Raw genomic sequence first — 17,577 nt, forward strand, 5'->3', positions numbered from 1 at the left:
GGATCATCATAAGTCTCTCAACATTTAATGCAAACAATTTTTAAATGTAAATGTGTATTATTTTGAACTCCCTTAATCTTTTTTAATATATCTTGTTTGCAGGGCTATCATCATATCTGGAGGACCAAACTCTGTGTATGCGGAAGATGCACCTTGGTTTGACCCAGCAATATTTACAATCGGCAAACCAGTTCTTGGAATCTGCTATGGCATGCAGGTGCTAATCATGGATCTGTTTGTCTACAAATATTGTTTTAGGTCCAGGTCTTAGTTCTGACATTCAGCTAAGATTTAACTACTAGAAGAACTTTTTCATATATAGCTTAACTATAATTAACGGGATAAATAAACCTTACATGCAGAATTTCATTTTAGAAAAAGTGTGAATGATGGTAGTTTTGGACATACTGAGTATACTATATACAAACTCTTCTCTGGGCTCTGCCATGAAAATAGCATAGGAAATACTTACGTTCTCCCTCTTTAACTATGCTGACTTTTTATTAAAAACATGATAAATGTATAGTAGAATCCAAAGTTGCATAGCCATTAACTTGTTTAGTTTAGCTGGTATTGAGGAATGCACCTCTCCTATAAACAGTTGGAGTAGTTTGATCATTTAAATAGCTCATCTCTTTGTTTTTGCATGTAGAACACTCCTTAGGATAGTTTTCAGGAGCTACTCTACTGATGGAAAAATATATAAACTGATTTCATGTTTGTTTGAAACTAGAAAGTGGGTTAGTTGATACTGTAGTAGAAACAATGTCTAATCTTAAAATAATTACCAATATGCTTAGTCACTAATACTGCCAAATCAAGTGTGTTCTTCAAAATGGTTGATTACAGTTCTCACTGATTCTCAGAAAAAGCAATTAGCAAGAACAGGAAAAAAGAATACCATGAAATAGAAAATATACACTACAGAATATTTCTTCTTTAAGGCTGTTGTAACATTTCAGATCAGAAAGAACAGAAGTTCTGTATTTTATGTTTTTTATTCAATGAGTCTTAAAAATAAACCTTTGCATTTAGGCATTCAGTGTTGATCCTCCCCCCCCACCCCCCAACTACATTATAATTCACCTGTAATATGCATCCATTCTTTTATAGTTTCAGCTATTTATCACATGCCTTATATTTTAGGCTTGGAAGGATTAGATTTTTATTGGTAAGTGTCGATTTCACCATACACAAATTGACAAAAAAAATTTCCATCGATGATGAATCAAAATTTACAGCTAGGCAAAATAAGAGAAATACTGTTTGAGAACTTATTAGAGTTCACTGGTAGAGATGTCGGAGCAGGAGGGCCAAGTAGGTAGCTTTAACTTTTTAAATCTCACTGTCTACCGTCATTAGATAATTATTGTCTGACTGCTAAACCCCTGCCATTTTGTCCTGCAATTGTGAAAATTAAATGGATACAAATCTAAAAAATGCTTAAAACTAAATATCAATATTATCTGTTGAAATAAAAATATATATATTTTGCCACGCCTACTTATGTTCTTCTTACAGCCAGAATAGTTGTTGTTTAAACGTTAAGTACCAGAAAGGTCTTACATTTATGTATGGCTTCTTGCTTTCAGAATTATTGGGACCTAGGATGCATAACTTTTGTTTGATCTCTTTTATGGTACACAAATGGCCAACTAGCCAATCAACGGAAGTGATATAGGCTGTATTATGATTTCATTTCAAGAAGTTAGGTGAGGAAGAAGCATAAATACATAGTATGTTCAGAAATAAGTATTTATGTAGACGTGATTATCCACAGGTCTGGATTGAGACGATGTTACAATCTGCCATCATACGTGCACATCTTCCATTGTTGTAAAAGAGAGCTAGGTGCATGTTTCTGCAGTCAGAATTTAGCATACTAATGCATACAGAGTGCATACTAATGGAACTCCTGTTAGTTATGAAATGTTGGTATGAATTGCCTCTAGTATATGTGAAAATAGGCTGCTTGGTTCTCTTCCGACCAAGAGAATCCTACAGTGCAAAGAGAAGCCATATTGATTGGTTTGAAAAAATAAAACGGGAAATAGAAGAATTGGTAGAATCCAAAGCCTGCCACTAAAGTTCTTGACTTAATAGCATTAATGGTGGGCTACCTAGTCAATTTATAATAGGAGTGGTTCCAAGCTATGCTGACAGGAGGCCAGCAGAAGAGGAGACTGATCACTGAATAGTGAGAAATAATGAAGATTCTGACTGTTTAGTAGTAACATTCTATATCTAGTATAAGAGTGACCTTGTCTGCAGGAGGTTTCGGTGACTAACAGTTGGTTGTCATGTCCAGCAGGTTAAAGTTATAGGAAGAGCAAGGTGAATATATTAAATGGAAATTATGTTGGACTGTTGGAACTTATACTGTAAGATAATTAACAATGTTTCTGATTTGACAGATGATGAATAAGGTATTTGGAGGTACAGTGCACAAAAAAGATGTTAGAGAAGATGGAGTTTTCAACATTACTCTGGATAACACATGCTCACTGTTCAGGTATGCAGGCTCTTCTAGCCACAAAAATGGTAGAGGAAATGCCATTCTAGAAATGAAAGCTAGTGACAGTATAGACACAGGCTAGATTTATGAGGTAGAAAATGGAGTTTCATCCATGCTTATGTGAAATTGCCCACCATTTGCTTATATAGCTATTGCAACTATGTGTGTAAATTAGGCAGTTGCACATACAAATATTGAGGCAGTTAATGGCCCAATTAAGCATACATATTAGTATGCATGCTTGTTTGCAGAACTCCAGTCTCTGTCTTTTTAAAACAAGCAAACCCCTATGTAGTCTTCTTTTTAAAAAGAATAATCACCCTATACTTTACATTTGCTGTAAAGGTAAGGTTTTTTTTGGCTATATTCTTCACCCTTGGATCTTTTATGCATTTTACTTGGGAGTACTTTGTATCGTTATATTCTAAAACGTTTTTAAAATGTTTAACTTAAACAAGGAGTGCTTTATTGGTGTGGCACCATAAAGGGTGCCAGGGACCACAGCCTGGGAATTTTTGCATTAAGGCAAGTTCTACAGCTGTTGAAGCATTGTGTTGTATAGTAGGTCACTTTGGTATTAGCTAGCATCCATAGGTATCCAAGTTCCTGAAAGCCATGGAAAAACGGAAACAATTAATGAGGTCTTCTGTCCCTTTAAACTTGGGTCTTAGTATTCTATAAAAGCAAATTTGATTCTCAGTATTGCCACAGCACCTCTCTTTCAGCCCCTTGTAAGAATCCAGTCAATTTACTGTACCACAAGGTCCTAATTCTTGTGACTGTTTCTTCCAGAAGTGTCATGGAGCTTCACACCCTATCCTGTAAAGTTTAAGGCCCATCAGGACAAGCTTGTCCTTATGACCTTTCCTAAATTCAGTCTTAAGGAAGCTTTGTTAACTTTTTGTTTTGTTTTGTTTAAAGCACTGCCCATTTCCCCCCACCCCCATAATCCACAGAAGTCCAAGTATAATACAGGCTTGGCTGTCAAAAGAACCCTCTGAATTTGTCTTGAGCGGAGTTCAGAGCTTCAGAGAGGTTATTCATCTTGCATGGAGCGCACCTACTATAAGAAAAGTGAAGCAGCTTCCAGAGAGAAAATGTAACAGCTGAGGAGCTGATTAGTAAAACTTCAGTGCTGGAAAGAATGTCCCACATGTATTTAAAACGTGTACTTGACAGGTGGTGTCTTAGTGGGAAGAGACCCTTGAGAGGGTCTGATAGAAATCTATTAAGTGGCCAACTGTGTATCAGTGCACACCTTCCCGAAGAACTAGGTATGTTGTCCATGCATCACTGGATACAGCCTTTGGTGGAAGGATATTGTAGATGGCTGTAATTGCACCCAAAAGTTGGATTTCTTGTACTGATGTGGGAAGGACCCAAGTGTTCAGAGTGGCATATAAGATCAAAGAGAGGAGGGGAAACTTTCTTTAGCTGTAAATTATCTTTCCTTGAGATTTTCTATACCAGTACATACTGCTTCCCTTGGATGACTCGTATAAAATTTTATCTTAGTTTTTTACTTATTTTTGGCTAATGCTACTTCTGAAGTTTCAGTGAAATCCTGTGAACTAGCAAGTTCTTTATTCGTACGGAGCATGTCATCTAAAGACTTGATAGCGGTTATTTTCTCTCTGGCTGGGAGAATTTATATGAAACTGAGAATAGGTTGAGATTGAGAGGGAAGGTGGTCTCCAAGATGTTTTGTTAATTGATCTATGCTTTGAAAAGGTAGAGAACCTGTGCCCTAGAACATTAGTCAATCTGAACTAAAATGTCTGTCAGCAAAAAGTAAAAATCGAAATATGAAGTTGTATCAGAAAATCTGTGGTGTGCTTAAATTTTTAATATTTCATAATTGACTATACAAATAAAATTAGATGTTCTTGTTTGTACTTTGTACACTGATTCTGTTTTTATCCTGTGTTTAGGGGCCTTCAGAAGGAGGAGTTTGTGCTCCTCACCCATGGAGATAGTGTAGATAAAGTAGCTGATGGGTTCAAAATTGTTGCACAATCTGGGAACATTATAGCAGGTATGTATTCTGTACAATTATGACTTGTCTCTTGAGCCTTTTTTTAAAAAGGGAAGTTATCTGCTGAATTGTGGCACAGAATTTAGGCGTAGTAAAAATAAGCTTTTATGAAACTCAAGATTACATTTCTCTGTAGTGTTTTAACCCAAACATTGCTAGTAAAGAAAAAGACTGATGCAGAAATGACTAGTTTTGTTTTAAATGTTCAAGTTGAGAAATGTTAGAAAAGGCATCAGAGAAAAGGAACTTGATTTCAAGAATTCTTTAGTTTAGATTATCTAATGGGTTTAATTAGTTCACTCTGGTATTTACTATTGTCATTTTAACTTTTTTTAAGAGTAAAAAGAATTGCAGTATTAAAAGAAATCTTTCAAATCTCTTGCATAGAAGGTCACAGGGGAAATGTGTAGATGTGGGCCCTGAGAGTTGACTCAGAAAATGTACTTAACTTATTAAGCCAACTTGAAACTCACTGACTCAAACCACCTTTTCTGCAGCCAGCAGATTATAGGTTAGTCTTATGTTTACTGAGCCACTTTGTGAAATCTTAAACCATTCATGTGGCTCTTATTTTAAATCCTTGAGGAAAGGTCCAGGATAGAAACTGCTGAATTGTTGGAAGACCAGCATTCTGTAAGCTGGTCTCCATTAACCACAGGTCAGGCACAGTGCTATATTTGATCTGTAGCAAATATGCAGTACTGTCACCTGCGGGATGTGTAGGTAAATATAGTTTGAATAGCGAACTTACTGTAGCTAGTAGTCAAGATTACTTTTTTTAAAGTCCTTATTTAGCTTTTAAATAAAATTACAATTATGTAACTACTAAAGAGGAAACTGGCAAGCGTTATAGATTCTCATTATAAGAAACTCCAGCCCACCCCCCAAATTTTTCAAATCCTTTACAACATTGTGTGGGCAAAGAAGAAAAACTAGAACTTTCAAGCACATCCAAAAGTTCTTGTATAATGGCGTGACCCTTGCCTAATCATAGTTGAGGTTAAGCAAAGTTTTCGGTTTAGAGACAGTTTTCAAAGTGCTGTAAAATCCATATACTGTATGGAAGTGCTTATACTGGTATTGCTTATTCCCAGACAGGAAGGAGAATAAACCATACCATTGTAAGGCATCTTTTTTTTTTTTTTTTAAACTGGTATAACTGCATCAACACTAGAATTTGGTACCAATATAACTATTTGCTCGGAGTATACATTTTAGAATAGTAATAGCGGTACAACTTTTAATTGTAGATAAGGCCTGTAATTTCTTTGAGGGTATGGGGTGGAAAGCATGACATTAACTACATTTCCTGGTTTTCTAATATTTGTATTGCGTGGTTGAATATTTCTCCTGGTTCTCCAAGGTACCTGATTTTTGACTGCTAACTTCCATGTTTTGGAAGGGAACAAAGTACTGCTGACCTGTCTGAACTGTGCTTTAATGAAGTTTTTGTTGTTGTTAGTGAATACACCAAATGCAAGAGTAACACAAAAATCAGATCACTTTCGAATGTCACCTATTCATAGTCATGCAATAAAGAATTTTCCAAAATATTATCTACATAGTACATGTTATCTTAATTTAGATGAGCTGCCTTTCAGCCTAATTGTATTAACAGCAAGACTGGTATTGTCTTAAGTGTGTGTGTGTGGGTTAGGTGTTTTTGTTTATAAGCTTTAGTTTTATTGCCACCTTCTAAGCCGGAAAACCTGATGACAGGAATTCAGGATGTAATGTCACCAATTTTCTTCTGTGATCCTGAGTCGTTCTGCTAATATCAGAACAAATAAAGATCGTTTCATCTATAAATTGTGTTGTATCCATCATTTTCCATACTGTAATCAAAATACATTCCCAGTTCCATGGTAATGACAGATTCATTAAGGCCCCATCCTGCAAACACCTATATGCAAACCTTTATCCATGTACATACTTTCAGTGGAGTGAATCCATGCATAACTGTTTGCAGGATCAGGGCCTAAAAATGTATGAGTTGAGATGGATTCATAGTTATTAAAAAAAAAAAAAACACCAGAAGGCACCACTATTATTTCTAGTCTAGCCTCCTTATAACACTGATGAAGTAGGCAATTTAAATGGGGGAGATTTGAGAGGTATATGGAATTTTTTTACAATATGTAATTAGGGTCAAATGTGGAAAGAGAATTCTGCTAACACAAAATTATTTCAGATAATTCCCTTCCTTCAAAAGAGTGTAGAAAACCTAATATTCTTATGAGTTGATTTTATAAAGTTTTCAATAAACTAAATTTTCCAATTCAGAAAAGCTCTCTTTTAAAGGAAAAAAAAACCCTCTAGAGATTTTTTTGCATCTGTGCTTCATTAATCTTTTCACCTAGATTTTTCATGTTTTTCTCAACAAATAGGGTTCTTTATAATAATTAATTAATGGACATATCCCATCTCCTAGAACTGGAAGGGACCTTGAAAGGTCATTGAGTCTAGTCCCCTGCCTTCACTAGCAGGCCCAAGTACTGATTTTGCCCCAGATCCTCAAGTGGCCCCCTCAAGGATTGAACTCACAACGCTGGGTTTAGCAGGCCAATGCTCAAACCACTGAGCTATCCTTTCCCCCAGATATATTTCTGCTGAAGACAGATACAACTTTGATTCAAACACAAAACTTTATACTGAAGGGGTTGAATAGCTGCTAGTATGGCTTCTAGTGAAACTTTGGAAATGATCCTTGTTTCAATTTGTTTAGGGGTATGTTTCTCATAAGGTAATTAGACTAGAAGTCTGGTTGGGCCTAATTTTTAGGCTGGACCTGAACCAGACCCAACCCCACTCCACCTGAGCCTGAGATCGTAGAGTCGAGTTTTGACATGATTGCCTATTGCCCATGTGTTCTGCTCTTTTTCTGCCTGGGGTTGGCAAAGTGCTGGCTGTGTATACCTGCAGCAGCTGCATGCACTGGCAGCACACTCAGCCAGCAGTGCACACAGCACAGTGAGGTGACAATGGTCAGCAGGAGCAAGGCATGCTGTGGCCACCCGGCTGATCCCCACAGGCAGGAAGAGAGCCAGCTCGACCCAAGCCCAACAGAGTCCAATTGTTTTGCAATCTAGATCTGACACTTTTAGTCGGGTCCCGTTGACTTCAGAGCAGGTTGCAGGACTCTAAATTGTACTGCTTCAAAAGCAGTAATGGCTAGTAGAGATGGAATGAGAAAGTCTGTTCGTTTTCAAGTAGATGTGGCCATGTGTTCCATGTAGGTTTGTGTGCCCTGGAGCTGGAGAACTTTGCCTAACAGTACCCATAGGAGTGGTGTTCATGCCCTGTGGCCATAGCACATCCCTCCTCACCTCCAGTCGTATAAGGGTGGCGCCGCTCTGAACCCCCACAGTTCCTTCGCACTGCCTGTGACTAGACCTGGAGCTTTGTGTGGTGTCCTCACCTCATACTTCTGCTCTGTTTTCTGAGAACTTTTCTGTATATAAAATCAGTAGTACCTTAGGTTTAGTTTGTGTTAGTTTAGTGTTAGTAGAGTGGTTGGCTGCCCTGTGTGATGATCTCACTAGGATTCAAGCATTGTCTGTCGTGTAGGGGTGGTCATCCCCATCCATCCCCAAAGGAGGTGCTTGTTGTATCTTAGTGAGGGACACATTAGGTGTTCCCTCTGCAAGTAGTTCACCAAGAAGACTCAGGTGATGAGAGACTTGCAGCTGAAGCAGCACCTTCTGGAGCAGGCCATGAGGCCCACTTTGGCACAGAGGCCCTCATCTAATCAGCAGTCGCCTTCAGATCTGGCAAGTGATGCTACCCCATGCTTACGCTCGGATGTTTTCCCCCAAGAGAAAAAGGGTCATTTAGCCCCCTGTGGTGTGGTGAGGAAGAGGTCCCGTAAAACAAGTCGGGATCATTCCAGGATTGAGGGAGACTCTGGCTTCTCCTCTTCTAGGAGGAGTGCTGTCCAGCACCGTACTTCCTTCGGCACACAGGATGGAGCAGGTCCATCCAACCACTCCCCGGTACCATACCAAGAGCAGCAAGGGCCCATACGGTGAACTCAGGTTCTGGCCATGGGGTGTCCTTTGAGTCCAGTACCAACAACATTGCCCCAGTGCCAACTCTTTCCATGCTGACAGCATACCAGGTGGTATCAGACATGCTTTGCCTCTCGATCCCGGACTCTCTGGTGGTTCAGGAGTTCTCCGGTGCTTTGGTTTCTACCAGCTTGTCCTCTGTTGTGCCCTTGGCACCTTCTGTCCATGTTGCAGAGCCATCACGTCTGTCGGCATCACAGCTCTTACCACCTGGGCAGCTGACTATCAAGTAGAGGCCAGGCCTGGCACCGAAGACACCCTCGATGCTGGTACATCCTTCAGTGACGTCTTTATCTTGGAAGCAGATCCCTCATCAAGTCCATTCCCAGCCTTGGTGTTGATGCCTCTCCGGGTACTAGGGGGGAGTGTGTCTCATTCAGTGCCATTGTTGCCGATTCCCCACTCTTCTTTGGCACTGGTGCCACCTCCTTACTGGGCTTCAGATGAATCCGATCAGTTGTTTACCCCATCGGGACTGGGTCCCACGTTGTTATCACAGAACCTCTAGGATTACTCAAGATCCAGGTTGGGGTTGTTCTCCCCCTACTTGTCAGATAGGAACTAGAGGTTACCTTTAGATCACTATTGGTACCAAGATAGGCATCTGTCCTGCAATCGGGATGGGCTTTTGGCCTGGTGCCTATGGTCACCAATGCATTATCCGTATGCCCTGTGGCCTCCTTGGAATCCCTGGGACACTCCTTGATCCCTGAGGTCCCAATCCTCAACCTGCTCCATAGCAAGATCACTGGTCCCAGTGGTGGCTTCCACTCCCATACCATCTAAGCTGTGAACGACCACTGAGTTCATTCCCCCTGGATCTGCTGGGCTCTTCTGACCAGATTCTGTGGTACAAGAACAGGTGTTGTCACTGGTGCAGCAGACCATCTCCTTGTCCTCCCTGGAGGACTATAAGGCATACCAGGACCTCCTGATGCTAATGGTCACTACCTTGGGTATCTTGGCAGACCTGCTGCAGGAGAATATGTCTAAGCTGCTGGATATTCTCCAACCATCAACTCCAGGAAGAATAGGCCTCCCGATAAATGAGGCTCTCCTGGAGCCTGCAATGACCCTCTGAATTATCCCAGCTTTGTTGCCCCCTACAGCCAAACATTTGGAGAAATGGTACTTCGTTCCTACACAACGGTTTGAGAGTTTCTACTCCCACCCAGCATCTAACTGCCAGGTGGTGACTGCAGCAAATGACAGAGTTTAGCAGGGAACGTATAAGTCCACCCCTAAGGACAAAGAGTCCAAAAAGATGGATGTAATGGGAAGGAAGAGTTATACCTCCTCTTCCCTGCAAATACACATCAAGAACCGGCAGGTGCTGTTCTCTAAATATGACTTTGTCAGTTGGGTCGCCATATCTAAGTTCGTGGACAAGCTGCTGGAATCCTCCAGGGAAGAATTTATGGCATTCATTGCAGAAGGCCATATGGTAGCCAAGACCTTGTTGCAGTCAGCTCTGGACATGGCAGATGCTGCAGCCAGAACCATGGCCACAGTGGTGACCATGAGGAAGGCCTCATGGCAATGGAATTTAGGCATAGTGTCTGATATGCTGCATACCATTGAGGACTTACCATTTGGTGTTTGGGTTTTATTTTCTGAAAAGACCGACAAACCTTGCACTCTTTTAAATGCTCCCAAGCTACTTTGCATGCTTTGGGAGTATATACTCCAGCCATGAAGAGATGCCACTATGGCAATCAGTAGCCTCAACAGCAATGCTGCTCTCACAGCATTGCTTTTTTTGGTTGGTTGGGTTTTTGGCCAATCCTCCCTCTCTCCCCCCCCCCCCCCCTTTTTTTTTTTTTTTTTTAATAATGTGGCAGTGGGACTACTCCAGAGAGAGCCAGAGATTTCAAAGGAGAAGATCCTCTAGTTCTGGGCTTAACCAGCTGCCCACTGCCTTCTTCCCCTCTCCTTCACACTCCTCCAGAATCTAGCAAGTGCCCATTTTGACTCATATGTCCAGGACAGCAATCCAGTAGTAACCATTCCTTCTCTGTCTCCCCTGTTTGGGGACAGGCTGGCCAACTTTTACAGTGTTTGGGTCTTGATTACAACAGAGAACTAAGACTTAAGCACCTTAAGATCAAGTTATGTCTTACAGTTCCTCTCTACCCTCCTACCTGATCTCTTTTTAGGGACCCCTCTCACGAGACACTGGGTCCTCGAGCAGGTTCAGTCTTTACTGGCTTTGGGGGGCCATTGGGGCAGGGGTTCTACTACCCATATTTCCTCATCCCTAAGCCAAAGGGAGGGACGAGACCTATCTTCAACCTCCATGATCTCAACAAATACATCAGATATGTGAGATTCCCTTCCCAAAAATCTTCCTTGCCTTGAATCACAATGACTGGTTTGCTGTCTTGGACCTGCAGGATGCTTATTTCCACATAGCAGTCCTCCCAAGCTACAGGAGGTTCTTTACATTTGTAGTGGTTGACTGGCACTGCCAATACACTGTGAGGCCTTTCAGCTATCTTCCACTCCCCAGGTTATTACCAAGTGTATGATTGTGGAAACAGCGTACCTCAGGAAGAAGGAAATTCATATCTTCCTGTACCTAGATGAGCGCTTACTGAAAAGCGAGTCCAGAGAGGAAGTCCTCTCATGTTCATGTCACACTGTGCCTATGCAATTGTCTAGGTCTCATCCCGAACAGCAGGAAGTCAACATTGGTTCCAGCTCAATTCTTTGAGTGCACTGGGGCCTTGATAGACTCTACGAGTTGAAGAGTGTTTCTAGGAGATCCAGCCCTATGTCTGGAGCTGCAGTCTCAATCACAACCCAAATATACCTGAGGTTGCTAGACCATATGGACATAGGTAGTCCAATATGCCAGACTGCACGTCTTAAGTTGTGGCTGAAGTCGATCTATTATCCAAATTGCTGTCCCCTGGACATGCTGGTCTAATTCCTACCACTAATTTCTTATGATGGACAATTCAGGACAATATGTGCCAGGATATTCCTTTTGCCTCCACTGACCAGGACCTATAGTTACTAATGCCTCCTTAATAGGTTGGAGAGCACATCTGGACTCACTGAAAGTTCAAGGCCTGTAGTAGAATAAGAAGCTTCTCTGTATATTGGTGTCCTGTAGCTTTGTGTCATCTACAATTCGTGTTAGACTTTTCAGGATCACATCAGGGGCTCAGTGGCTCTCATACTCACTGACAATACCACCAGGGTGGGGGGAGAGCATACTCCAACATGGTTTGTCAAGAATCAATCAGGCTCTGGCAGTTTTGCACCAGGGAAAACATTACCCCCATGACCAATCACTTAGCGGATCACCTCATCAGGAATTTCTCCCTGAATCATGAGTGGTCTCTGAAGTCGAGCGTCCTGCGGTCCTTCTTTGCAGTTTGAGGCGTCCTGACAATCAACCTGTTTGCCACAAGAGAAACAAGAAATACCGGCTGTTCTGCTCTTGAGGGGTCTCATTCCGGGCTCCTTGACCAATGCTTTTCGCCTGAACTAAGAATCGGCACTCTTGTATGCTTTTCCTCCAATTCCAATCATCCCACAGGTCATTCTCAAGTTGACATTGGGCCATCAATGTGGCCGAGACAATGTTGGTTCTCTGACCTCCTCGTGTTATCAGTTTGGCCTCCCATATCCCTTCCTCTTCATCCTGGCCTCCTGATTCAGCATCACAGTCAGTTTTTGCTTCCAGCTCTCAGCTCCTTGCACCTCACAGCATGGATGCTTCGTGGTTTGATGAAGAGGAGGAATGATGTTTGGAGGTGGTCTGACAAGTCTTTCTCAACAGTAGGAAGCCTCCATGAGGGCAGCCTATTCAGCCAAGAGGAAACAATTCTTAGTATGGTCGTTAACCCAGGGAGTTCAACCAACCTGGGCTTGTATCCAAGACATCTTAGAGTACCTGTTACCTTCAGTCTTCTGATCTTGTGCTTGGTTCATTGAGAGTCCACCTGGTGGCAATATTGGCATTTCATCCACCTATCCATGGGAAGTCAGTTCAAACTTTATGGCAATGAGGTTCTTGAAAGGAGCCATTCGTCTCTACCCACCAGCTAAAGAGATGGATCCTCTGTGGGACCTTACTACTCATGGGAGGGGCTATGGCCACGGGGTGCGAGTGCTGCACCCATGGATACTGTAAGGCAAAGTTCTCCGGCTCTGGTGTATGGGGTGCACATGCCCACATGAAATACACATCTGCATCACATCTCGAAGAACAACCATTCTAGGTAGGTAACCATTTCCCCCTCATATTTGACACCACCTTTGGTATCTCAGTATAGTGATTGGAACTTTTAAATTGTTCTTTCTCGTTTGACTTTCTGCTTTCTTGGAGAAAACATAATCAAGCAGATGAAGTGCGTAAGTCTCTTCAAAGCACAAAAATGCAGGTTTGAGGCTGTAATTCCAATGATTTCAAGTAGAAAAATGGCCTCCAGATATAGTTTAATCTCTGAGGTATTTTAGGGAAATGTTATGTATAGTAGAACCTTGTTTATCTGGTCTAATTGGGGCTGGATCAGATAACGACTCCGGATAAACTGGAGAATGGGAAAATGGGATGCTGCAGTGCCATTTAGTGGTCACAGGAGTGATTGCCTGCTTCTTGCCCAGGAGTCTTGATGTAAATGCAGAGAGCTGGTTAAGGGAGGGTTGGATAAACAGGGTTCTACTGTAACTAGTGATCTACTGTTAATAGACAAAACTGCAGAGAGAAACTTAAAAGAAAAAAAATAGCTGCCCACTTTGAAATCCCACCCAAAATCTCAAAGAACGAAGTTAACGAGGACAAAAAAATAACACCAGTACGTGGGAAAGGCAGTTCAGCAGCAGCAGCAGTTCATGCTCTGTGGGGTTTTACCTCTTCTCCCTAAGTATTGACACCTCATCCCAAATGTGGAAAGTGTAGAGTCTCAGTTCAGCAACACCTGCCAAATTATCGCTTAAATATCTTCATTGAGCAAAGGAACTGCATCATAGAAATGTCTAAAACACTTGAATTTCATGTGTAAAAGGAAAAGTGTTAGGTTGCTGTACGATCAACCTAATTCTAGTGACTATTGTTTTTAAAATATTTTGCTATGAATTAATCTGCCAGTTCAAACCAGACTATTGAAGAGGACACAGTATACATTTTAAAATTATAGATGGCCTTTTCATGTTGTAGTTGTAATTTTTAATACCGTATCTCTTTACATGAAGGTATAGCAAATGAATCTAAAAAACTGTATGGAGTTCAATTCCACCCTGAAGTTGGCCTTACAGAGAATGGAAAAGTGATACTGCAGAATTTCCTCTATGATATTGCTGGATGCAGTGGTAACTTCACAGTAGAAAATAGACAGCTTGCGTGTGTTCAAGATATCAAAGAGAAAGTGGGTTCATCAAAAGTCCTGGTAAGTAGGTTTAGAAAATGTTTTGCAATTTCCGGTCTTATGAATAAAACTGACACTTGTAGTTACGCTGGTTACTTAAAAAAAAATGACAGTTTTCATGCTTCAGGGTATAAACTGGCCAGCGGTATAGGAAGCTCATTCTAATGTACTGCACAATTTGCCTAGTGCACTGTTTCACTTTTCATTTTCTTTGAGTATAGCAAGGGTGGGCAAACTACAGCCCAGGGGCCACATCCGGCCCTCCAGAAGTATTAATCCGGCCCTTGAGCTCCCACCGGGAAGCGGTGTCCGGGGTTTGCCCCGCTCTGGTGCTCCAGCTGGGGAGTGGGGTCGGGGTCTTGCCCCACTCCACATTGCTCCCAGAAGCAGCGGTATGTCCTTCCTCCGGCTCCAATGCGTAGGAGCGGCCAGAGGGCTCAGCACGCTGCCCCCACCCCAAACGCTGCCCCCACAGCTCCCATTGGCTGGGAACTGCAGCCAGTGGGAGCTGCGGGGTGATGCCTGTGGACAGGGCAGCGCACAGAGCCACGTGGCCAAACCACCACGTAGGAGCTGGATGGGGGACATGCCACTATTTCTGGGAGGATCTTGAGGTAAGCGCCGCCTGGAGCCTGCCCCTTGACCCCCCTCCCATGTCCCAACCCCAGCCCTGATCCCCCTCTTGCCCTCTGAACCCCTTGGTCCCAGCCCGGAGCACCCTTGTGCACCCCCAAGCCCTCATCCCCATCTCAGAGCCTCACCTCCAGCCGGAGCCCTCCACCCCCCAATTTTGTGAGCATTCATGGCCCGCCATACAATTTCCATACCCAGATGTGGCCCTCTTGCCAAAAAGTTGCCCACCCCTGGGGTATAGTGTGATACGTAGGTTATTATTGCGGTGTTATTGTAGCCATGTTGGTCCCAGGATATTAGAGACACAAGGTAGGTGAGTTAATATCTTTTATTGGACCAACAGAACACCTTGTTCTGATCATGGTAATTCTTATATTCAGTCTGAGTTTTAAGCTAACTATCATTCTCCCATAGATGTTTGGATAAGTTTGATTTTTTTTTTTTTTTTCCCCTCTGGCCCTAACCTAGGTTTTACTCAGTGGAGGTGTGGACTCAACAGTGTGTACTGCTCTCCTGAACCAGGCTTTAAACCAAGACCAAATCATAGCTGTACACATAGATAATGGATTCATGCGCAAGAGGGAAAGTCTGTCTGTGGAGGAGGCACTCAAAAAACTTGGAATTCAAGTCAAAGGTACTGTGTTTCATGTTACTTATACTTCATGTAAATGAGGGTAGTATGGCTAGTCTTCTAAAAGAAAATCCATAATCTTACAATTAATCATAGTTTTATTGTCTAATGAAACCGCATATGAAATTTTGAGAATTTAAATATCAAAATGTAGTTACTAGTACTATATGTACTATAATTATATGTACTGTATATGTATATGTACTATATATGTATTGTATGTTCTATAATTATATGTATTACAATTATTTAATATTAGGGTACTCCCTAATGATCCAAATCAGGACTGAGGCCACATTGTGCTAGTCGTACAAAAATGCATAGGAAAACACAAGCCCAGAGCCAAATAATTTAAAATATAAGTTTAAATATATAGATTCTAACTTACAAATTCGAGATTTCCATCGATGTGTGAAAAATGATGTCCTGAACTGAGAGAGTAAACCATTTCACCAGTGGCACATATGTGATTACAACTATTGAGGAATTGTATGACAGTTGGCATTTGCCTCAACCATCAGTTCCTTTTCTTCCACTGGCAAATGAGTCCATTGTCTTCAGCCAGGGCCGGCTCCAGGCACCAGTGCAGCAAGCAGGTGCTTGGGGCGGCGAACGGAAAGGGGTGGCACGTACGGGTCTTCGGCGGCGGGTCCCTCAGTCCCTCTCGGCGGGAAGGACTTGCCGCCGAAGAATGAAGTGGCGGCGGTAGAGCTGCCGCCGAAATGCCGCTAATCGCGCCTTTTTTTTTTTCCGCTGCTTGGGGCGGCAAAAATGCTGGAGCCGGCCCTGCCTTCAGTGGTTGCAGTTCCCTGTTCATATGAAGCAATTTTTTCTTATTGAAGAGTTTAGCTCTCAGTTCTGTAGCTAAGTATTAATTGTTTAACTTTGTAAGCCAATTTGCATGTGTGATATCTTTCTGATTTCAAATTTTTTTTAATAAACAAGTTTCTTTTTGAGGTGTGTGTTGTACCGATGGCTTCTGGAGAGCCTTCTTATTTATTTTAACCTATTTTCAGAAAAGCTGGCTGGGAAGCATCCTGGGGGTTACAAGCAGTACATTATGAGAGATCAGAAGGTATCCCTTTTGGCCAATAAGGTCTCAGCTTGTTTCTCCTCAGAGATGTGATGGGATCAGAGGAGACAAATGATGCATATCAAAGTTAGGCAGTGAAGTATCACATCATTCATACTGTTTACATAAAATCATGTAATTCGTGAGTAGCTTTTGCATATTGATAAATCTGGCAATGAATACTATTGTGTCTAATGACTTTTTATGCTCAGATTGTCAAGGCATCTGGTAACATGGTATATGTTAGACAACACATTCAGTTAAACTGCCAGCAGTGAACAGTGCAAAGAGCTGCAACCTCTGTACCTTCCATCTCATCACAAGGAAAACCTTACCCAATATAGTCTAAGCTTTGTCCATCCATAGTTGGTTCAATGTTTCACCAAGAGTAATTGTATGGTGGAATAGATTAGTAAGGGAGGTGGATGAAATACCCTCATGTCAGATAATCCTTAAATGAGTGAGTGCTTGAGTAGCTCTGTAAAATGCAGAGTATCTGAAGATATGACCTCCAAGTGATCTTTTTAAAGTAATAGACTTATTTTCTGCAATCCTGTTTAGTATTATATATTGATTTTGTCAATACATTTCTGTATTTTGTGCAGTGGTAAATGCAGCCCATTCATTCTACAATGGTACAACAACTCTGCCAATCTCTGATGAAGACAGAACTCCCCGAAAAAGAATTAGCAAGACATTAAATATGACTACAAGTCCTGAGGAAAAAAGAAAAATTATTGGTGACACGTTTGTGAAGGTAATCGCTTTATAGTTATTTTAGCATTTAAAAGGGACACTGTCAATTAAATATTTTTTTAAATGCAGTCTTACTCCACTCGAGAGAGACTTTCTCAGGCAATATATGCTTTAGGACATCAGCTATCACGTGTGTTTTGGCATGTGGATGTTGGACATAGGTGAGGATAGAATGTAGGACATCTTGCTCCAGAGCCCAGGCCTCTAACACATAACTTCAAGGAGAATCTGGTAGCTGAAGCAGAATTAGGTTTGCCACTGATCATAGTGTGATGGTTACAAACAGTTGAGTAGATCTTCTATTCTGTCCACTATGTAGCTTAGTGGCTGACTCACGTATAAAGGCTAATATACATTGCACAAGCTTTAAAAATAACATGCTTTTACCAAATGGCAAATGACTAACTTGATAGTTAATATCTTGATTTTGGTGTGTTTTTATAATGCATCAACTTGCAGCCATTTTAACTTCTGTTTTATCATTAATGAT

At 41.6% G+C, this 17,577-nt stretch overlaps 1 protein-coding gene across 1 annotated transcript in view; it reads left to right on the plus strand.

Annotated features, from left to right (window-relative positions):
• The window catches only part of GMPS (guanine monophosphate synthase), a 66,181-nt gene that overhangs the window by 20,568 nt on the left and 28,036 nt on the right, over positions 1–17,577 (plus strand). The window contains exons 3-8 of the mRNA XM_054039358.1: positions 103–217; positions 2,415–2,512; positions 4,447–4,550; positions 13,823–14,016; positions 15,097–15,262; positions 16,937–17,088. Coding sequence (XP_053895333.1) covers positions 103–217; positions 2,415–2,512; positions 4,447–4,550; positions 13,823–14,016; positions 15,097–15,262; positions 16,937–17,088 — 829 coding nt within the window. The remainder of the gene's footprint in view (positions 1–102; positions 218–2,414; positions 2,513–4,446; positions 4,551–13,822; positions 14,017–15,096; positions 15,263–16,936; positions 17,089–17,577) is intronic.

The sequence above is a fragment of the Malaclemys terrapin genome, chromosome 9, assembly GCF_027887155.1.
Source record: "Malaclemys terrapin pileata isolate rMalTer1 chromosome 9, rMalTer1.hap1, whole genome shotgun sequence".
Classification (NCBI taxonomy): domain Eukaryota; kingdom Metazoa; phylum Chordata; order Testudines; family Emydidae; genus Malaclemys; species Malaclemys terrapin.